This window comes from Leucoraja erinacea, chromosome 14 (genome assembly GCF_028641065.1).
Source record: "Leucoraja erinacea ecotype New England chromosome 14, Leri_hhj_1, whole genome shotgun sequence".
In the NCBI taxonomy this organism is placed as follows: domain Eukaryota; kingdom Metazoa; phylum Chordata; class Chondrichthyes; order Rajiformes; family Rajidae; genus Leucoraja; species Leucoraja erinaceus.
In genome coordinates, this window is record NC_073390.1 from 54022181 (window position 1) to 54046333 (window position 24153).

At 44.7% G+C, this 24153-nt stretch overlaps 1 protein-coding gene across 1 annotated transcript in view; it reads left to right on the top strand.

The window, feature by feature from the left end:
• Positions 1-24153, top strand: part of clstn2a (calsyntenin 2a) — a 526456-nt gene that overhangs the window by 382260 nt on the left and 120043 nt on the right. Inside the window, exons 4-6 of the mRNA XM_055646430.1 lie at positions 18499-18694; positions 21047-21255; positions 23233-23382. Coding sequence (XP_055502405.1) covers positions 18499-18694; positions 21047-21255; positions 23233-23382 — 555 coding nt within the window. The remainder of the gene's footprint in view (positions 1-18498; positions 18695-21046; positions 21256-23232; positions 23383-24153) is intronic.

The window sequence follows — 24153 nt, forward strand, 5'->3', positions numbered from 1 at the left end:
TTACCTAGCCCCACCACTCAATAGTGATTATCTACCTCATCTATCTCATTGTGTTTGTAGAACCTGGCCGCATATATTCTCCTGCATTAACATTCCACACATATTTAATTGGCTGTGATGCACTTTGGAACAACTTAGAATATGAAGTTGCCATTGATATACTAATTCATGTTCTATTTCACCCTCGCAGGGAAAAGGGGGAGTTTTTCAGTTATAACAAAATAGAGTCATAGAGTATGGAAACAGGCCCTTTGGCCCAACTTGTGCATACCGGCCAACATGCCCCATCTACACTAGTCCCAACTGCCTGCACGTGGCTCATCAGCCTCTAAACCTGTCCCGTCCATGTACCTGTCCAAAAGTCTCTTGAATGTTGTGATAGAACTACCTCCGCCTGCAGCCTGAACCATACACCCATCTTCATTTGTGTAGTAAACGTCACCCCTCAGGTTCCTATTAAATCTTTCCACCCTCACCTCACAAAATTAATAAAGCAATATGTGCTAAGGCACTACAGAGGAACGTTGGCAAACAGTTTTTACATTAGTTTACTTTAGAGATACAGCGCGGAAACAAGCCGTTAGGCCCACTGAATCCACGCCGACCAGCGATCATCATACACTAGCACTGTCCGACACATTGAGAACAAATTACAATCGTTACCAAAGCCAATTAACCTACAAGGTTACACAAAAAAGCTGGAGAAACTCAGCGGGTGCAGCAGCATCTATGGAGCGAAGGAAATAGGCAACGTTTCGGGCCGAAACCCTTCTTCAGAAGGGTTTCGGCCCGAAACGTTGCCTATTTCCTTCGCTCCATAGATGCTGCTGCACCCGCTGAGTTTCTCCAGCTTTTTTGTGTAACCTCCAATTAACCTACAAACCTGGACTTCTTTGGAGTGTGGGAGGAAACCGGAGCACCCGGGATACTAACCCACACAGTTCACGTGTAGAACATACAAACTCCGTACAGAGGGCTCTGGTGAGACCACATCTGGAGTATTGTGTACAGTTTTGGTCTCCTAATTTGAGGAAGGACATCCTTGTGATTGAGGCAGTGCAGCGTAGGTTCACGAGATTGATCCCTGGGATAGCGGGACTGTCATATGAGGAAAGATTGAAAAGACTAGACTTGTATTCACTGGAGTTTAGAAGGATGAGGGGGATCATATAGAAACATATAAAATTATCAAAGCACTGGACAAACTAGATGCAATAAAAATGGTCCGAATGTTGGGCGAGTCCAGAACCAGGGGCCACAGTCTTAGAATAAAGGGGAGGTCATTTAAGACTGAGGTGAGAAAAGACCTTTTCACCCAGAGAGTTGTGAATTTATGGAATTCCCTGCCACAGAGGGCAGTGGAGGCCAAGTCACTGGATGGATTTAAGAGAGAGTTAGATAGAGCTCTAGGGGCTAGTGGAGTCAAGGGATATGGGGAGAAGGCAGGAACGGGTTACTGATAGGGGACGTTCAGCCATGATCACAATGAATGGCGGTGCTGGCTCGAAGGGCCGAATGGCCTCCTCCTGCACCTATTTTCTATGTTTCTATGACAGAACCCGTAGTCAGGATCAAACCCAAGTCCCTGGTGCTGTGAGGCAGCAACTCTAAAGCTGCGCCACCAGCTCTGGTAATAAACTATGTTGTAGAGATGTTACTAGAGATGAACATGAGGTAAGCATTGTGGATCATTGTAAAGGAAGAAAGAGCAATAGAGATGGAGCAGATGAGCAGCTTCCAGGGAACTTCTCGAGCTTGAGGCCTTGACAGACGGCAGTCAGTGGGCGAGAAATTAAAACAGCAGATAATCAAGCAGCCAGGAATACGGGAGCGCAGATATAATAGAAGGTTGTGTGGCTGGAGGGACTACACACTGATAAATAAATGCATGAAGAGATTTGAAAACAAAGATAAGCATTTACAAGTCAAGACATGCTTTCCAGACAAACATTCTTGTTAGAGCACATGGGAGTGTAGGTTTACAAGATTTTGTTTTAAGAATTGGGGCAATGGTAACAAATGTTTCGATTACCTGAGGTCTACAGATGATAGGATGATGGAGGCTGGCCTTGAATTTAGTAGGTAGGTAAAGTCGAGAGATAAAAAAAGGCCAAACAACTGAGGAAAAAGTAGCATGAGATTATATTGCTAGAAGATCGAAACGGGGTGGGGTGGTGTCCCTTATTGCCGAATAATGTCCGCTATAACAGATTAAGTGATACGCTCCAAATACCCAATGGTCACTCCGTGATAGAATTAGTTGTTTTCGACTACAAAGTTCATTTTTTAACCGCGAAGAATGTATCTTTGTGACTCCAGGCTAAAAATACTAAAGGCTGTTTGTTACATTGTTTAATTGAGTGTCATTGCACAAGTGGTGATCAAAGCAATCGCTTGTCAATTTCAATGGCCTCCCGCAGTGTAACTAGCAGCCTGTGTTCGTAAAGAGACGGTGGTGTCTGATTATTGTGACTACTATCATAACCACTATTACCAAAATCTATAAAGAGATCCGTCTTAATGGGTAGCCTGTGGTGAGATTCCTGGGGTAAATGTACAAATCTTAGGAGCCATTTTGAGATCTGATTTCATCGTGTTCCCTCAACATTAATGGTTGTAAAATTCATGTTTCAAACCGAACCAGGGGAATATTTGTGTTTTTTGGATCTAACCTTCCACTAATAGACAATAGACAATAGGTGCAGGAGTAGGCCATTCGGCCCTTCGATCCAGCACCACCATTCAATGTGATCATGGCTGATCATCCCCAATCAGTACCCCGTTCCTGCCTTCTCCCCATATCCCCCGACTCCGCTATCTTTAAGAGCCCTATCTAGCTCTCTCTTGAAAGCATCCAGAGAACCTGCCTCCACCGCCCTCTGAGGCAGAGAATTCCACAGACTCACCACTCTCTGTGAGAAAAGGTGTTTCCTTGTCAACGTTCAAAATGGCTTATCCCTTATTCTTAAACTGTGGCCCCTGGTTCTGGACTCCCCCAACATCGGGAACATGTTTCCTGCCTGTAGCGTGTCCAAGCCCTTAACAATCTTATATGTTTCAATGAGATCCCCTCTCATCCTTCTAAACTCCAGAGTGGACAAGCCCAGCTGTTCCATTCTCTCAGCATATGACATAGTTACATCCTCAGTAATTACATATTTCAAAGCTACATGCACCATGATCACACAAACATGTGCAGTGGGATTCAGTAGGGTGGCACAGTAGTTCAGCACTAGAGTTGCTGCCTTACAGCGCCAGAGACCCGTGTTGGATCCTGACCACGGATGCAGTCTCTACTGTGTTGTACATTCTCCCAGTGACTGCATGGTTTTCTCCATGTGTTCTAATTTCCTCCCACACTCCAAAGATATACAGGTTTGTAGGTTAATTGCCATCGGTAAAAAATTGTAACGTGTTCCTAGTGTTAAGTTTAGTGCTCGTGTACGGGGTGATCACTGGTCGGCGCAGACTCAGCGGGCTTGTTTTCATGCTGTTCTCTAAAGTCTGGAGTCTAAAGACTCAATGAGTGTCAGTCAAGGACTTTAACTCTGTTAAAATCTGTTGAAGAATTACCAGCCAAAATGTAAACACTAGTAACTAATTAATGTATCTGTTTTCACTTGATTCCTATTCTAAAAGCTGTCAAATTGCTGGTGAAGCTACAAGGTGGCACAGCGGTAGTGTGGCTGCCTTACAGCACCAGGGACCCGGGTTCGATCCTGACTACAGGTGTTGCCTGTACAGAGTTTGTATGTTCTCCCTGTGACCACGTGGGGCTTCACTGATGCTCTAGTTTCCTCCCACAATCCAAAGACTTACTGGTTTTGGTTCATTGGCTTTGGTGAAATTGTAAATTGTTCCTAGTGTGTAGGATGGTTTAAATATGTGGGGATCGGTGGAGTGAAGGACCTATTTCCACGTTGCATCTTAAATCTAAACTAAACTAAACTTGGGCAGCACCGTCACGCAGCGGTAGAATTGCTGCCTTACTGCGCCAGGAGCCGGGTTTGTTCCTGACTACGGGTGCTGTCTGCGCGGAGTTTGCACGTTCTCTCTGTGACTGCGTGGGTTTACGTCAGGTACACGGGTTTCCTCCCGCATTCCAAAGGTGTGCAGCCTTGCAGGTTATTTGCCCTCTGTAAATTGTCCCTAGTATGTGGGATAGAACTGGTGGTCGGGTCAACGGTCGACACAAACCCGCTGGGCCGAAGGGCCTGTTTCCGCGCTGTACCTCCAAACTAAAACTAAACTAAACTTCCAGTGGAAGTGGTGGAGGCAGGTTCGATTTTATCATTTAAAAATATATTGGATAGGTATATGGACGGGAAAGGAATGGAGGGTTATGGTCTGAGTGCAGGTAGATGGGACTAGGGGAGAATAAGTGTTCGGCACGGACTAGAAGGGCCGAGATGGCCTGTTTCCGTGCTGTAATTGTTATATGGTTAAAAGGTTGTGTGAGCAAAATGGTTGGAAAGCTTTGAAAGTATTTGGTATTTGAAAACATTTTATGGGAATGGAAACTCTATAAACCTCAGAAGTATTTGAGTAATGGAAGCTGGAAGGGGGTATCACCTGAGGATATTTCCTGTCAGCCAGACCCTCGATCAGGGATGGTTGTGCATGGAGAAATGCCAAAATCGATGAGAGTGGGAAAGATTGGGTCATTCCTCTGTCGATCAAGTCTATGACCACTTTGCTGGAGGTTACTGAGATTGATTATATGACCACAATGTATGTGTCACAATCCTTTGCCCGTTGTATTTTTTCTAGAGAATTACCCTTCTGCCGGCGAAGTTGCTGGAAATTGCTTCCCCTGCTCTCTCGATAGATTATTTAATGAATACATAGAGGTTTTTGCACCATGATCCCTTCCCTCCACCCAACCTACCGGGCGACACACTATATCCAATTTGTATGTATGGGAAGGAACTGCAGGTGCTGGTTTATACCGAAGATATACACAAAGTGCTGGAGTAACTCAACGGGTCAGGCAGCATCTCTGGAGAGAAGGAATGGGTGATGTTTCAGATTGTTACCCTTCTTTGTTTGTAGTTTAATTTAGTAAAGCCACAGATATTTGTGCTAGAGGAGACCTGAGTATTTTTCAGCATTTAACCCTCTGTCTTAAAGCCCTGTCCCACTGTACGAGTTCATTCACAAGTTCTCCCGAGTTTGCCCTGATTCGAACTCGGAGATTTATGGTAATGGCCGCTCGTAAGTACTCGGGGCTCTCGTGGACATTTTCCAACATGTTGAAAAATCTTCACGAGTCTTCCCGAGCTTACCGCATTTGCCGAGTACCTGCCGTTAGCGTTACCAGCCGCTAAGAGACGTCTCCCGAGCTTTGACGTACCCGCTACGTACATTCTACGTGTTTACCACGAGTTTGATTTTTTTTTTAACTCGGGAGAGATTTTGAATCGTACAGTGGGACAGGGCTTTAAGGCAGAGGGTTAAAAGGGGAAAAAATAGTCAGGCATTTAAGCAACATTTGGATAGGCACATGATTATATGATATGGATTATGTACAGACAGATGTGCTAGCATTGTGTCCACTGTGGGCTGAAGGGCCTGTTTCTGTGTCTATGTACTATTCTATGTTCTATATTTGTTTATGAAAATAAAAAACAATGATGCTGGAAATCTAGGAATAAAGTAGGAAATGCTGGAACGATGTGGAAAGTGAATCAGTTAATATTTCAAGATTAGAACCCTTCGTCGAAAACCCAATGAGAATACTGAACCTGAATGTTGTAGGTTTTTACAATATTTTGGCATATTTGAAAGAAATTCGCAGATACGTAACTTAAACTGGAAGCAAACTCAAAGTGGATAGTTAAGTCACATGAATTGTGAAACTAATGTCACAACTAATCTTGTCCATTTGATGATGGGCAGAGTAGGTTAACGTTGATCTTCTGATCAAGCAGAAAAACAAACCAACCATGTCATGAAAATGCTCGGACTTATTCCCGGTAGTCTGGACTCAGCTTACTCTAATGGAGCGTGACCTTTCTCAGGAACTAGGATTCAGTGGTAAGATAAGCGCATATTGTCCATCCTCTCGAGACGGCAGTGCTGAGACCCTCTATAGTCATACAGCATGGAAACAGACCCTTTGGCTTAACTCATCCATGTGACCACCAAGATACTCCATCGATGCTAGTCTCATTTCTTTGCACTTGGTCAAGATCCCACAAAACCTTTCCTATCCGTGTACCTGTCCAAGTGTCTTTTGAATATTAGTACTCTGCCTTAAATAACTCCTTTAGCAGCTCATTCCACTATCCACCACCATGAGTGAAAATGTTGCCCCTCGTGTTCTTATTAAATCTCTCCCCTCTCACGTTAAACCATTGTCCACTGGTTCTTGATTCATCTCTGGGTAATAGACTGCGCATTCCTATTCTGAGTGAAAAACTCTGGGCATTGACCATATCAAGTCAAGTCAAGTTTATTGGTCACATACACATACGAGATGTGCAGTGAAATAAAAAGTGGCAATGCTCGTGGACTTTGTGCAAAAAGACAAACAAACAAACAAACAAACAGACAAACAACCAAACTACAAACAGAATGGAACAGAATCACATATTCTTTTACATATTACATATTGTGGGAGGAAGGAAAAAGGGAGAAAAACAGCAATTTGAAAAAAAAAGCAGTATAGTGGTTCAGTAAAGTTAGTCCCTGGTGAGATAGGCGTTTACAGTCTTAATGGCCTCTGGGAAGAAACTCCTTCTCAACCTCTCTGTTCTCACCGCATGGCAACGGAGGTGTTTGCCTGACCGTAGCAGCTGGAACAGTCCGTTGCAGGGGTGGAAGGGGTCTCCCATGATCTTATTGACTGGAGTTGCCCCTATAGTTCCTGCAGGGGGGGGGCGAGTGAAGTTCCCATAGTGCGTTCGGCCGAACGCATTACTCTCTGCAGAGCCTTCTTGTCCTGGGCAGAGCAGTTCCCAAACCAAATCGTGATATTTCCGGACAAGATGCTTTCCACAGCCGCTGAGTAGAAGCACTGGAGGATCCTCGGAGACACTCTGAATTTCCTCAATTGCCTAAGGTGGGAAAGGCGCTGTCTTGCAATTCCCCTCATGATGTTATATGCTCTCTTGAAACTTTTGAGATCCTCCAGTGAAGGCATTCACACATGCTTTTGGGTAGAGAGTTCCAGCATTTAGAACGATCAACAAAGAAGGAATGAGATGGATGCAAAGTGCTGGAGTAACTCAGCAGGTCAGGCAACATCTGTAGAGAAAAAGGATGGGGGTATATTTCAGTTTGGGGCCCTTCAGCCTGGGGTGAATTGAATTGAATGAGGACTAGCCTTTCTGCTGATGGTGATCTAAGATGTAAGTACTGTTAGATCCACCTAAACATGATTCATTGCTTGATTGCCACAAACATTGACAGCCTTGCAGATACACAAAATACATATTAAAACCCCAATTTCAGTAAAAAAAGGAAAATGCCAAAGTGACCAGATATCCGGGTTTGATCCTGATTATGGGTGCGGTGTTGTATGGAGTTTGATTTTCTCCATGTGCTCTAGATTTCTCTCACACTCCAACGACATACAAGTTTGTAGATTAATTGGCTGCAGTAAAAACAATGGCAAATTGTCTCTTGTGTGTAGGATAGTATTAGTGCACGAGGTAATCGCAGGTCAGTGCGGACTCGGTGGGCTGTTTTTGTGTTGTAACTCTAAACTTAAACTAAACGAAACAAAAAAATCGACAGGAACCTTGCAGGGCACAGAAGGCACATGGAAACACCAACTTCAATTAAAAAAAAGACCAAAGTAACCACAGCGTTTGTATTACGTTGAGATTTAAATCTAAACATGAAGTGGGAATCATTGCGTACAGTTTTGGTCTCCAAATCTGAGGAAGGACATTATTGCCATAGAGGGAGTGCAGAGAAGGTACACCAGACTGATTCCTGGGATGTCAGGACTGTCTTATGAAGAAAGACTGGATAGACTTGGTTTATACTCTCTAGAATTTAGGAGACTGAGAGGGGATCTTATAGAAACTTAAGGGGTTGGACAAGCTAGATGCAGGAAGATTGCTCCCGATGTTGGGGAAGTCCAGGACAAGGGGTCACAGCTTAAGGATAAGGGGGAAATCCTTTAAAACTGAGATGAGAAGAACTTTTTTCACACAGAGAGTGGTGAATCTCTGGAACTCTCTGCCACAGAGGGTAGTTGAGGCCAGATCATTGGCTATATTTAAGAGGGAGTTAGATGTGGCCCTTGTGGCTAAGGGGATCAGAGGGTATGGAGAGAAGGCAGGTACGGGATACTGAGTTGGATGATCAGCCATGATCATATTGAATGGCGGTGCAGGCTCGAAGGGCCGAATGGCCTACTCCTGCACCTAATTTCTATGTTTCTATGTTTCTATTCTGCATCTTTTCCTTAAAGGACTGAGGGGATGATATCTTTTTCAACCTATCTAATGCGGAATTTCTCACCATTTTTCCTTCCTACTGTCACGAAGGCAACAATTGTGAATCTGCCCTTGCACAGATGGCAGTAGCAGCCGTCCCAGTTAACTTGCCCAAATTGACCATTATTTGTGAGTGCACGTCTTCCACCGGCAAGCTATGAAGCAAAGTAATGAATTAAATCAATTCCACTCATGCATACTTTTGTTGTATGTCGCTTGATGGCTATTGGCATTGGGAACACCTGGAGATATTTTATCCAGTTGAACATGCTGATTGACGTTGGTGTAAACCTCTGCTGTAAATCGAACCACAAACTCACTGAGAGCAACTGCGGCTTTGGTTTAAACATTGACAAGCTGTAAATCAACATAGGGCTGCACGGTGGCTCAGTGGGAGAGTCGTTGCCTTACAGACCAGAGACCCGGGTTCGATCCTGACTACTGTCTGTGCGGAGTTTGTACGTTCTCACCGTGACCTGCATGGGTTTTGTCCGAGATCTTCGGTTTCCTCCCAAGCACCAAAGATGTACAGGTTTGCAGGTTCATTGGAATGTAAAATGACCCCTAGTGCGTGTAGGATAGTATTAACGTGCAGAGATCGCTGGTCGGCAGGGTGGACCGAAGGGCCTGTATCGCTAATCTAAACTAATAATATTAAAGAAAGTTCGGAGGAAGGGTCCCAACCTGAAGCATCACCCATCCTTTTTCTCCAGAGATGCTGCCTGACCTGCCGAGTTACTCCAGCGCTTTGTGTCTTTCCTTGTTCAACTATTTCCCTGTTATTTCTGAATCCTCTACAGGGTGCATGTTATGATACTGCAAAACACTCAAAATAGTTAAGATATTTCATCATGCCATTTGCCACTTAAGCATGGAACACAGCAGCTAAATCATAACATACAGGGCCTGATGTTCCTATTTCTATTTGCTTTTTAATAGCAGATGATTGTAAAATTGACTGAGATAAATTCTGTGTACATTGATGTAATTTTACAAAGCTTGATTACATAGAAACATAGAAAATAGGTGCAGGAGTAGGCCATTCGGCCCTTCGAGCCTGCACTACCATTCAATATGATCATGGCTGATCATCCAACTCAGTATCCTGTACCTGCCTTCTCTCCATACCCCCTGATCCCTTTAGCCGCAAGGGCCACATCTAACTCCCCCTTAAATATAGCCAATGAACTGTGGCCTCAACTACCTTCTGTGGCAGAGAATTTCACAGATTCACCACTCTCTGTGTGAAAAAAAATTCTCATCTCGGTCCTAAAAGACTTTGTCCTTATCCTTAAACTGTGACCCCTTGTTCTGGACTTACAGAGCACACAATTATTTGATTTAACTAACTGAAAGAAAGGATTACTGAATGACTTCCCCAAAGATAACGGACCGAACATTAATTCCAACTTTCCCAGTGCATTGGGTAAATATGAAAGATAGCTAGACCTTTGCAAAACTTGAGTATCTAGTATCCTGCCGTGCTCTATCCTCATCAGTTATGCCAAGGAAGGTTATTTATTCACTGACAGCTGTTTGCACACTAGCTGTCTACATAAATACTGCACATCGACTCTACTTGATAAAGTCATTTTCACGTAAATCCGCTCAGTGCCTTACTGTGAGCAATGTGTTGAGGTGCTGAATATGTTCCATTTTCTCTTGCAATACCTAATGGAAAATACAATTTCTGTAGCATTATGTTTCATGACATTTTTCCATATAATATACATCCATTTTTCATTTATCAACTTCACGCAAATAGTCACAGATGTTGGCTCCTAATTGACAGCCTTGGGATTTCATCAGCCTGCTCTGGCGATACTTAATTTAGTTTGAGACTGCTCTGATTATTATAACTTAATGAGACTTCCAACTGTCTGATCCCTTTGCAGTCAGCTGCTATAATGTGTTTCAAAGTGACTGTCTTTAAAAAGAAATTAAGTGCAGACGCATGACACTGATGCTAGTAAACTCAAGTAAATAAACCAAATAACAAAATAGTGTAAACCCTCGGGAATTGGCAGACGTTTCTTCAGACTAAAGTTCCTTGGATACCAGGTTGCTAAGGCATAGAGTGCAAGCAGGGAACTCAAATAAAAATACTCATCTCCCAAAGGTACTCGGAAGCAAGAGTATGGCTTTATTAGTGGTGGAGAAAAATATAACTCAAAGGTAATCTACAACAAAACCGGGCTCAATTCTATTAAAGCAACGATCTTGTTCAAGGGCTCATGCTTTTAAATCTGCCTTCGACTATTTCCCTATTATTTCTGTGTCCTATACAGGTGCATGTTATGATGCTGCAAAACACTTGAAATGGTTAAGATATTTCACTAAGCCTTTGGCCACTTAAGCATGGACCACTGCAAAGAAATCATAAGATACAGAATCTGATGGTCTTCATCCCAGGCATCAGATCAGGATCTAATGGGATCTATCCTAGATTAATAAGTGAGGCAGGGGTGGAGAGTGGTGGGGCCTGGACAAACTCCAACGTGGCCATGGGCCCAGAGGACTGTACAGAAGCTAATGTTGTTCCTTTGTTTCATACTCCTGGAGATTATAGGCCAGTGAGCCTGACATCAGTTATAGGGAGGGTGTTGGAAAGGAGTCTATGGGGAAGGATTAACTTGCCTTGGGAAGAGAATGGGCTAATTAGGTGCAGGTAGCATGGCATTGCACAAGGCAGGCCTGTCTTACAAACTTGATCAATGAGAGTAGGGTAGTGGATGTTGGCTGCATGGATTTTAGTGAGGCACTTGTTAGAAACATAGAAATATAGAAAATAGGTGCAGGAGTAGGCCATTCGGCCCTTCGAGCCTGCACCGCCATTCAATATGATCATGGCTGATGGCTGAAGTCCTTCATGATATGATGATCCGAAAGACTAAAGGGCCTGTCCCACTTACGCGACCTTGGCTCGCAAATTACGTGACCTCGTGGTCGCTTGAGGTGTGGCACCGTATGGCCACGCAGGGCCGGTCCCACTTAGAAGCGCGGAGTTGTGCGGGGCTGGTCCCGACATCGCGCAGGCTCTGAAATTGTTGCAGTGGCTGAAATCTTCGCGCGCCAACGGCCTGTCGGCACGCAGGCACATTGCGGTCGTACGCAGCGTCTTGACAGCGTCTTGACAGCGTACGCCTAGCGTGTGGCGTTGCGTGATGACGTCACCGCCCGACGCCGTGCAACGCCCAAATTCAGTCGGCCCGCCTCCTGCCCAGCTGATTGATAAGCATGATGCAAATGACGTCACGCACGAACTTAGCGTGTACTTAGCGCGTACTTAGTGCGAACTTTGCGTGAACTTTGCTTCCGTTTGGTCCCGCCAAACGCATGCAATCGCATGCAAGTGGGACAGGCCCTTTAGATGCCAGAGATCCACGGTGACATGGTCATTTGGATTCAGAACTGCTTACACATAGACGGCTATGGTGGAGGTGTGTGAATCTGGCTGGAGGTCTGTGGCCAGTGGAGTTCCACAGGGGTAACTGCTGACACCTCTGTTGTTTGCCATGTGTTTAAATAAATTGGAGGTAAATGTAAATGGGTTGGTTAGTAAATTTGCAGACAACAGCAAAATTAAAGATGGAGTTGCGGACGGTGAGGTGGGCTGTCAAAGTGAACCGTGAGATGTAGATCAGCTACAGAAATGGGCGGTGAAATGGCGGTGAAAAGTCCATCAATAGCATTGATGAAGTTTGAGAGATGTTGGGATCCAATTCCATGGCTCCCTGAAAGTAAATAGACATGTAAAGAAGGCATTTGGTATGTACAGGAGGTCATGTTTCAGCTCTATAATTCTGTCTGGGCTGTATTTTGTGTACATAGAAACATAGAAACATTGAAAATAGGTGCAGGAGGAGGCCATTCGGCCCTTCGAGCCAGCACCGCCATTCATTGTGATCATGGCTGATCGTCCCCTATCAATAACCCGTGCCTGCCTTCTCCCCATATCCCTTGACTCCACTAGCCCCTAGAGCTCTATCTAACTCTCTCTTAAATCCATCCAGTGACTTGGCCTCCACTGCCCTCTGTGGCAGGGAATTCCATCAATTCGCAACTCTCTGGGTGAAAACCAGTTTTTTTCTCACCTCAGTCTTAAATGACCTCCCCTTTATTCTAAGAGTAATCTGTGCAGTTCTAGTCACCCCATTGCAGAAATGTTGTGGAGGCTTTGGTGAGGGGGCAAAGGCTGACAGCTTGACCAAGATGCTGCCTGCATTGTGGGGTTTTGTCCATAAGGAAAGGTTGGACAAACTTGGATTTTTTTTGGAGCATTGGAGGCTTAGGGGAGACCTGATAGAAGTATATAACATTACGGGAGACATCGATAGGATAGACAGTCATAAGCTTTTTCCCCAGAGTGGAAATGTCAAAGACTAATGTTTAAGAAACACTGGATAGAACAGGTTTAGAGGGGTAATGACCAAACGCAGGCAGGTTGCACCAGTGTAGATGGGCCATGTTGGTTGGTGTTGGTAACTTGGGTCAAAGGACCCTGCATGACTCAATGCCTCTATGACTAAAAGGGCATAGCTTTCAGGTGAGAGGGGCAAAGTTCAAAGGTGACGTGTGGATCAAGCCTTATAGACAGATAATGGTGGGTATCTGAAAAGAGCTGCCGTAGATGGTGGTGGAGGCAGATTCCATAGTGGCATTTAAAGGCATTTATATGCAGGGAAAGGAGGGATACAGGGACAGGGATTAATTGTATTTGGCTTCAAGTTCGGCATGGATATTATGGGCCGAAGGGCCTGTCCTGTGCTGTACAGCTCGATGGTATATCTTCTCTTAAGGCTTGCTTTTGAGCGAGCCTGATCTTTTGTTTACATGATCCCATTGGCTGTTATGAAATAACAGCCTTGTTCAACATTGTAACTTGATGTACAATGCCACAGAGTGCTATGGTAACCTGTATCAGCATGATTGCAGTGGTGAAGGGAAATTGTCAGCCTGTGCACCAGTGGATTTGCTGACCATCATCCCCTATTGAGAATGTTTTTCACACAATTGCTGTAATTTAAAAATAAATAACGATTTAAAGACGGCATGGGAACATAGAAAGGTTAGGAATTGTGAATCACGATGACAATATCTCCCCACAATATTGATTCTTCTGAAGAAATGATGTTGAAACTTTCTCCTGCCAGAGTTTGGAGGTGTAAAACTTTGCATTATTTCCATGCTCTCTGCAGTTCACCAACGCCTTAAAATATCCAGTCTGATGGACGATCGGATCTGCTTTTTTATTTCAAATGTTTGAGGAAACTTATCCCCAGCAACTTTTGGGGAAGTCTGACAATGACAGGACCTATACAGTGAATGGTAGGAGTCTGATGAGTGTTGTAGAGCAGAGGGATCTAGGAGTGCAGGTGCATCGTTCCTTGAAGGTGGAATTGTAGGGAGATAGGGTGGTCGAAAAGGCTTTTGGCACATTGGCCTTCAGCAGTCAGAGTATTAAGTATAAAAGTTGGGAGGTCATGTTGCAGATGCATAAAGGGCCTGTCCCACTTACGCGACCTTGGCTCGCAAATTACGCGACCTCGTGGTCGTTTGAGGCGTACGGGCACCGAATGGCCGCACGGGTCCGGTCCCACTTAGAAGTGCGGAGTTGTGCGGGGCTGGTCCCGACATCGCGCGGAGCTCCGAAAATCTGGCAGTGGCTGAAATCTTCGCGCGCCAACGGCCTGTCGGCACGCAGGCGCATTGCGGTCGTACGCAGCGTCTTGATGGCGTACGCCTAGCACGTGGCGTTGCGCGATGACGTCACCGCCCGGCGTGGCGATGCATGATGACGTCACCGCCCAACGCCGTGCGACGCCCAAATTCAGTCGGCCCGCCTCCTGCCCAGCTGATTGGTAAGCATGACGCAAATGACGTCACGCGCGCTTTGCGCGAATTTAGCGCATACTTAGCGCGCGGAAACTTTGCGTGAACTCCGCTTCCGTTAGGTCACGCCAAACACACGCAATCGCATGCAAGTGGGACAGGCCCTTAAGATGTTGGGGAGGGGACATTTAGAGTATTGGGTTGAGTTCTAGACACCATGTTTGAGGAAAGATGGTGTCAAGCTGGAAAGGGTACAGAGAAGATTTACGGTTGTTGCAAGAACTAGAGGGTCTGAGCTATAGGCAGAGGTTGAATAGGCTGTGGCTCTATGCCTTGGAGCGCTGGAGGATAAGGGATGATCTTATAGAGGTGTATAAAATCATGAGAGAAATAGATCGGGTAGATGCACAGTCTCTCGCCCAGAGGAGGTGAATCGAGGACAGGACGATATAGTTTTAAGGTGAAGGGGAAAAGATTTAAAAGGAATCTGAGTGGTAAATTTCCACACAAACGTGGTGGGGGTATGGAACAAGCTTCCAGAGGTGGTGGTTGAGGCAGAGACTAGTTTTAGTTTAGTTTAGTGTCACGTGTACTGAGGTACAGTGAAAAGCTTTTGTTGCATGCTAACCAGTCAGCAATAAAAACAATACATTACAATTGATCAATTTAAAGTGTATACAGTATATACTTGGTAAAGGGAGTAACATTTAGTGCAAGGTCAATCTAGCAAAGTGTGATCAAGGACAGTGCAAGGTAGATAGTAGTTCAGCACTGCTCTCTGGGTGTGGTAGGATGATTCATTTGCCATATAACAGCTGGGAAGAAACTGTCCCTGAATCTGGTGGTGTGCGTTTTCACACTTCTATACCTTGTGCCTGGTGGGCAATCCAAACATTGCCTATCGCAACGTTTAAGAAACAGTTAGACAGGTACATGGATAGGACAGGCTTGGAGGGATATGGCCCAAACGTGGGCAGGTGGGACTAGTGTAGCTGGGACATGTTGGCCGGTGTGGGCAAGTTGTGTGGAAGGGCCTGTTTCCACGTTGTATCACTCTATGACTGTGAGTCTATGATAGCTTCGCCTCATCCAGCCATATCGAAGCAATGGCCAAGAAAGCACACATACGTCTCTACTTCCTTAGCAGACTTAAAAAGTTTGGCAAGGCCCCAACTTCTACAGATGCACCATAGAATGAATGTTATCAGGATGCACCACAATTCTGAGTTTGGTGCCTTGGTTGAAGCTGTGTGATCTGACCAGATTTTTAACTTGATGCTAGAAGGAAAGTTAAGTTGAACGTTACGAAGAATTGAAGGTCAGAAACAAAAACCAATTAGAAGAAACTGCAAGCTATACTTTAGATTGCTCCAACTCCAACTACAACTAGGCACCATGCCATTGTCAATATTCCTTCTTCCCCCATCGCCAATGCACTGTGTGTACCAGCTAAAAAAATGCACTGTAGTTATTCATCTAGACTGGACCAAGACCCACAACCTCTGCATCGTGAAGATTAAAGGGCCTGTCCCACTTATGCAATTCTTCAGGCGTAGCAAATCACCGAAAAAAAACAGCGACTGGGCCCCCGCCCCACCCACGACAATGTCTATAACAAGCTACAACAACCTATCACCTTGTCGACGTCAAGCCACGGCAAGCTACCGACAAACGGCGACCCATTAGGACGTCCACCTGTGACCACACCTACGACAACCTACGACCACACAGGTGACAAACTACGACAACTGAAGTCAACCGACGCCCACCCGCGACCAGCTACGGCCCTGTCGGCGACAAGCTGAAGACAATTCAGTCACCGGTTGACGTAGGTAGCCGCCAATGGAATTCACCAAAGTCAGCACCGGCGACAATGTACGTCACCTGGAGACAACTTACGACAGGTCCTACATCAGGAGAAGTCAAGCTACGCTCATTGGCGTCAACCCACTGCCGTCGACAATAAGGATTATTTGAATTGGTGGCATTGCTGCCTTACAGCGCCAGAGACCCGGGTTCAATCCTGACTACGGGTGCTGTCTGTACAGTGTTCCTCTCCCGTGACCTGCGTGGGTTTTCTCCAAGTGCTCTGGTTTCCTCCCACACTCCAATGACGTACAGGTTTGTAGGTTAATTGGCTTTGGTATAAATTGTAAATTGTCCCTAGGGTGTGTAGGATAGTTAGGGGCTCGCAAATTGGTTGCTTGAGGCGTACGGGCACCATATGGCCGGGCGGGGCCGGTCCCACTTAGAAGCGCGGAGTTGTGGGGGGCTGGTCCCGACATCGCGCGGGGCTGTCAGCCCGCGTATGCACGCAGGCGCATGGCGGTCGTACGCAGCGCCTTGACGGCGTACGCCTAGCACGTGGCGTTGCGTGATGACATCACCGCCCGGCGTGGCGTTGCGTGATGGTGTCACTGCCTGACGCCGTGCGATGTTCAAATTCAGTCGGCCCGCCTCCTGCCCAGCTGACTTTTAAACATGACGTAAATGACATCACGCGGGAACTTAGCGTGAACTTAGCGCAAACTTAGCGCGAACTCCGCTTCCGGTTGGATGCGCCAAACGCACGCAATCGCATGCAAGTGGGACAGGCCCTTTAGTGTACAGGGGTCGCTGGTCGGTGCGGACTCAGTGGGCTGGAAGGCCTGTTTCCATTTTGTATCTTCAAACTAAACTAAGATTGTTCATGATGCAGACGACTCTTTCTTAACACAAAACATTTAGTTACGAGAACCAAAGCCCCCTATTGATGTTGTAATCACATACCATGCATGATGCATGGCTAATCCAGACGAGGAAATGGCATTGGTTTTATTGGTAAACAAAAACAGAATAATAAATATAATCTTTGGCCTTCAATACATATAATGTAGGAATGCTATTTTAGTTTGTTTGTAACATTTATTGGTCAAACAGGAAGCAGAATGCTTTATTGAATAAAGTGACTTTATTCCTTTGATTTTCTGTCACAACAGTAGGTGATGGAGGTGCAAACTGCAAACTTCAGCGTTAATGTTATATGAAAAACGGAGCTGTCATTGCCGTCAGCTTGGCTAATCCTAATATTCTGTTCAGGCAGAGAGAACAAAAGGAGTTCGGTCCTGATAATAACAAGCATCTCCAAGAAGGCATATTGTGATAAATGGGATAAAGATCCGATCACAACTCAGGCAAAGAGCAGGCGTGCATATGTCAAGCATATCCAGTGTGAGTCTGTTCAAACAATACTGAGAAGGTCAAAGCACCACTTCTAACCACTGTAGAAACAAGGAACTGGAGATGCTGCTTTGCCAAGGAAAGACACAAAATGCTGGAGTAACAGCGGATCTGGCAGAAAGGTCTGAAGAAGGATCCTGACCCAAAATGTCACATATCCATGTTCTCCAGGCATGCTGCCTGACCTGCTGAGTTACTCCGGCATTTTGTGCCTTTAGTTATAACTACTGAACAGATTGGAAGTTAACTGCACCAAAATGCAGGTAACAATTGATACAATTCCTGGAACAACTTGGGTAGAATTACAAACCTTGACCCATGCACGACCGTTTGCCTTCATGCCTCAACCTTCGTTTTAACTTTAATTTAATTTTTTTTTATTTTTGGAAATTCAGTGTGCGAACAGGCCCTTCAGCCCATCGAGTCTACGTCAACCAATGATCACCCGTACACTTGTTCTGTCCTACACACTAGGGACAATTTACAGAAGCCAATCAACCTTCAAACCTGCACGTCTTTGCAATGTGAGAGGAACCCGGAGAAAACCCACGTGGTCACAGGGAGAACGTGCAAACTCCGTAAAGACAGCACCCACAGTCAGGTTCGAACCCGGGCCCCTGATGCTGTAAGGCAGCAACTCTACCGCTGCACCACTGTGCTGGCCCGGTTAACATGGGCTTATTCACAAAGCAATTGGATGTGAATTGGTGTATGGGAGATGGGGAGGAAATTGGGCATTGTTGTGGTGAAATCATAATTGACTACTAATGTTTGTTCTTACAAAATGATTATTTACAGCAGTTAACAAACTCATTAAACAGACGGGTAAACTCTATTGATTTTTACCCGTTGTAAACAAATGGATGTAATATGGCAAATTGCAGCAAATTGGACATGGACTTCTCATTTTCAATTCTGGTGGAAGCTCAGCTGTCACTTGTACCACCTGTATTTATGCTACACAGTTGATACAGCAAGGTATATTTTTTTGTTCCAGGTGAGATCTGTGCTTTTAAGATCCACAGTCAGGACGTGCCCTTCGAAGCTGTGGTGTTAAACAAGACATCTGGGGAAGGACTGCTGCAGGCAAAGAGTCCAATCGACTGTGAGCTACAGAAGGAATACACATTTATCATTCAGGCATACGACTGCGGAGCCCGACCCGGTGGAACCTATTGGAAAAAATCGCACAAGTGAGTAACTTGCCCCTCCTACCGCAAGGCTCAATGGCGGGCTGTGAGCGAGTACATTCAGCCATGTGGAGTACACTGTATGGAAGTGGCCTGGAAATGCAGCCATTTTCAGCTGTGCTTTGGGATCGAACAGTGGACACTTGTTCCTTGTTTTAAATCCTGTGAAATGTCAATGCCAAATATTTTTGGGTCCAACTGATATTTTGTAAACTTTAAGTGAAGTTCAAACTTAGTAGCTTTGCAATTGGTTGATGTTAAATTAGCTGCTACTTTTACATCTACTGGTTCAAATAATTAAAGTTTGAATAATATGCACCAACATTTCGTTTGGATAAGGTTCAGACTTAAGAATACAAAGTCGCTTGCGATTATTCAGTATGATTTACAGTCTGATGAGTTGTAAGTCCGTCAATGGAAAACATAGAAACATAGAAAATAGGTGCAGGAGTAGGCCATTTGGCCCTTCGAGCCTGCACCCCCTTTCAATATGATCATGGCTGATCATCCAACTTAGTATCCCGTACCTGCCTTCTCTCCATACCCCCTGATCCCTTTAGCCACAAGGGACACATCTAACTCCCTCTTAAATATAGCCAATGAACTGTGGCCTCAACTACTTTCTGCGGCAGAGAATTCCAGAGATTCACCACTCTCTGTGTGAAAAAAGTTTTCCTCATCTCGGTCCTAAAAGATTTCCCCCTTATCCTTAAACTATGACCCCTTGTTCTGGACAATTTGCATCCATGAAAAGAGATTAAATTAATAACTAACTCTCAGTGTAAAATAAATGTTCATTGTCAATAAAAATCAGCCATGAATTTGGTCCAACTTCAATGGGCACAATTGTGCAGAGACATTCAGTGGTATCAGTGCTCTGGAGGAATATCAAACTCTGCTCTGTCACATCAGACTTGGCTGTTTGGCACAGTGGGGTAGGATGAGATCAGGTAGTGCCATGGTGATAGGTGACTCCTGGGGGGGACGGGCAGGAGATTGTATGGCAATAAACGGGACTCCAGGTTGGTGTGTTGCCTCCTTGGTGCTAGGGCCCAGGATGTCTCGGAGCAGATGCAAAACGTTCTCAAGAGGGAGGGGGAGCAGCCAGAAGCTGTTGTGGCTTAGGTTGAAAAGAGACGAGGTCCTGCAGAGTGATTGCAGGGAATTAGGCAAATGGTTAAAAAAGAGTTGTGATCTCCAGATGACTCTTGGTGTCATGTGCTAGTACGGGTAGGAATAGGAAGATACGACAGGGAATATAGGAGAGGGAAAGATAATTCGGCCAAGATCGAATGGCGGAGTAAACTTGATGGGCCAAATGGCTTAATTCTGCTCCTACAATCTGTGAACTTATGGCAGTGAATGCACAGCTCAGAAGTTAAGAATAGCTAAGAATGCATAGCTAAGAATATCATCGGGACTTCTCTTCCTTCAATCCGGGACATTGCGTGCAAACGTTGCTTGTCCAAGGCCAACAGCATTAGAAAGGACCCCACACATCTCCACCGCGGACTGTTCACTCTGCTGCCCTCGGGCTAAAGGTATCGCAGTATAAGGAGGAGAACGGCCATGTTTTGCAACAGCTTCTTCCCCCGAGCCATCAGACTCTTAAATTCCATATAATGTGCCGCCACTATTATCTAGTCTATCTTTTTTATCTATTTTATCTTTTTATCTATTTTATCCTTTTGTCATTTTATGTTGCACGGTGAGCCAGAGGCAACAACATTTCGTTCAGTCTTGCATTGGTTGGTGTATTTTTGAACGACAATAAAATTGAATGACATTGATTGATTGATTGAAGTTGATGCAAGGGGCGGGGATTCAGGTGTTTGCATCATTGGGACATCTTCCGGGCTTGAGATGACCTGTACAAAAGGGACCATTTGCTCATTGAACTAGAGGGGAACCAATATCCTGTCGGGCAGGTTTGCTCGTGCAACACGGGTGGGTTTAAACTCGATTGGCTGGAGGTTGGGAGCCAATGTAGAGGTGATGCAGGATGGAGGCAGGAAGTTGGAGCATTAGGCAATGACGGCAAGTTCAATAGGCAGGAGCATTGCAGGGAGTGAAGATGGACTGTTTGATTAAAATCAATTTATTTCAACATGAGAGGTAAAGCTGATCAACTCAGGTCATGGTTATAGGAACCTGCGACTGGGACTTTCTAGCCATTGCAGAAGGGTCTCAACCTGAAACGTCACCCACTCCTCCGCTCCAGAGATGCTGCCTGTCTCGCTGAGTTACTCCAGCTTTTTGTTTACATAAGTTGTATCTTTGACCCTGTTTTGTAATATTTTTGTTCGTCACTTATGGTGTGTTTACTGAGCACTGAAGATGCTGTTTCATTTCCAGGGCGGTGGTTCACATTCAAGTGAATGATGTCAATGAGTACGCGCCAATGTTCAAAGAGACGGTGTATAAAGGTTCCATCACAGAAGGGAAGCTGTATGACAACATACTGCAGGTGGAAGCTGTGGACGAGGACTGCTCTCCTCAGTACAGCCAGATTTGTGATTATGAAATAGTTACACCTGATGTACCCTTTGCGATTGATAGGAACGGTGAGTTGCTACAGATTGAAATTCAAGTTTGATGTTGTATCTTTTTTTTAAAATACGACCAACTTTCAGAATAGGGCTTCTGCCAAGTCTCACCATCCCACACCATATGGGGAAAATGGCTAGATCTGCCTCAGACAATAATCTGAGGCAGGTGTAGTAGTGACTTAGACAATACACAGTTGATTTCCAACTTCAGTTGACGTTTGACTTGGGCAGAATACATGAATGAATAAATGAATGGATGAATGCATGAATGTATGAATGCATGAATGAATGTATGAATGAATAAATGAATGCATGAATGAATGAATGAATGAATTATTGAATGATTGAATGAATGAATGATTGAATGAATGAATGATTGGACGAATGAATGATTGGACGAATGAATGATTTGAATGAATGTATGAATGAATGTATGAATAAATGAATGATGATACGTTATTATCACATGTGACACGTCACAATGAAACTCTTTGCTTTGCATACCTTACACAAAGTAAGCAGAGTCATCACGTCATCCCATGGATAGGACAAGTTTAGAGGGATATGAGCCAAATGCAGGCAGGTGGGACTAGTGTGGATGGGACATATTGGCCAGGGTGGGCAAGTTGGACTGGAGTGCCTGTTTCCACCTTGTGTGAAACTCCATGACTCTGACTATGTATAGGTGAACAGAGGGATCTGGGAATAACTGTGCACAGTTCCCTGAAAGTGGAGTCTCATGTAGATAGGGTGGTAAAGAAAGCTTTTGGTGTGCTGGCCTTTATAAATTAGAGCATAGAGTATAGAAGTTGGGATGTAATGTTAAAATTGTACAAGGCATTGGTGAGACCAAATCTGGAGTATGGGGTACAATTTTGGTCACCTAATTATAGGAAGGATGTCAACAAAATAGAGAGAGTACAGAGGAGATTTACTAGAATGTTGCCTGGGTTTCAGCAACTAAGTTACAGAGAAAGGTTGAACAAGTTAGGGCTTTATTCTTTGGAGCGCAGAAGGTTAAGGGGGGACTTGATAGAGGTTTTTAAAATGATGAGAGGGATAGACAGAGTTGACGTGGAAAAGCTTTTCCCACTGAGAGTAGGGAAGATTCAAACAAGGGGACATGACTTGAGAATTAAGGGACTGAAGTTTAGGGGTAACATGAGGGGGAACTTCTTTACTCAGAGAGTGGTGGCTGTGTGGAATGAGCTTCCAGTGAAGGTGGTGGAGGCAGGTTCGTTTTTATCATTTAAAAATAAATTGGATAGTTATATGGACGGGAAAGGAATGGAGGGTTATGGTCTGAGCGCAGGTAGATGGGACTAGGGGAGAATATGTGTTCGGCATGGACTAGAAGGGTCGAGATGGCCTGTTTCCGTGCTGTAATTGTTATATGGTTACATGGTTATTATAGGGATGTATACTTGCAGATAGATGGTGGTATCTCCATGTGCCTCCTGCCCTTGCTCCCCTTGATAGGAGAGCACGCTGGTTTGGGAGGATCTGTCAGAACAGCCTAAGCAAGTAACTGCGGAGTATATTGGGGATGGTTCACTCTGCAGCCACTGTGCGCAAATGGGAGACAGAGTGAATGGTTTGGAGTGGTGGATAAATGTGAATCAAGTGCGAGAGGGGACCTAGTACAGTTCCTCTGATTAGAAAATGGATTACAAGCTCCTAAATCATGAAAAAAATAAGACCCGAATCCTTACAAATTAATTTTTAACAAATCTAATGAGCAGTTTATTTGTAAAATTATGTTGAATTTCCCGACTAGAGTAAATGGATATCTCAAGCACACATGGGAATTATTAGATGATAACTTTATTGGCATCAATTTATTTCCTGCATTAAAAAGATGTGTTCAGAATATTAAGTTGTACTGTAAAGTGATGGTTATATCTGAAATAATATGGTTGTAACTGACAGTATTTCATGTGGAAACATTTATTTCCTGTGTATAAACATTGATTCCTTTCTTGGTCTGACCAGGTAATGTTAGGAACACTGAGAAGCTGAGCTATGATGAGCAGCATCAATACAAGTTTATGGTGACTGCATACGATTGTGGCCAAAAGGAAGCTTCGGAAGATGTATTGGTTCACATTGAAATTAAGCCAGTTTGCAAACCTGGCTGGCAAGGTAAGGCTCTTAAGGTATATTGCCATTATTCACACTGCAATTAGATGCCCAAACATAGAACATAGAGCAGTACAGCACAGGAAAAGGCTCTTCAGCTCAAAATATCTCTGCTGAACTAAATGTCAAATTGAATGAATCTCTTCCGCCTGCATATGATCTGTATCCATTCATTCCCTCTGCATCTCTGCGCCTACAAAAATGCTTCTTCAACACCACGATTGCATCTGCCTCCGCCATCACCCATCGACAGAACGTTCTAGGCACCCACTGTTCTCTGTGTCAGTAAAACTTTCCGCACACAGCTCCCATAAACGTGCCCCTCTGGCAAAGCGACATCCTCTAGCCTTTGATTCGTGGGGGACAATGTTTTGACTGTCTACACTGTAAATGTATGTCACCATTTTGTAAAATGTTGTAACATTTTTCCAGGGAAAGCAATCCAAGTTTGTCCAGCCTTTACTTGTAGCTAATGCGCTCTAACCCCAGTAGCATCCTGGTCAAGCCTCCACACCCTTCCGGGGTGTCTAGAACTACACGCAATACTCCAAAGGCGGACAAAACCAAAGTTTTACAGAACCGCAGAAAACTACTTGTGGTCAAAAATATGACTCAAAGTAAAGAGAAATATATTTCTGCCAATGGTCATCGACATGTTTTGGAGGCATTGACCATTGGGTCAACCACACCTGGACTATTGTGTGCAGGTTTAGTCTCCAAATTTGAGGAAGGACATTCTTGCTATTGAGGGAGTGCAGCGTAGGTTCACCAGGT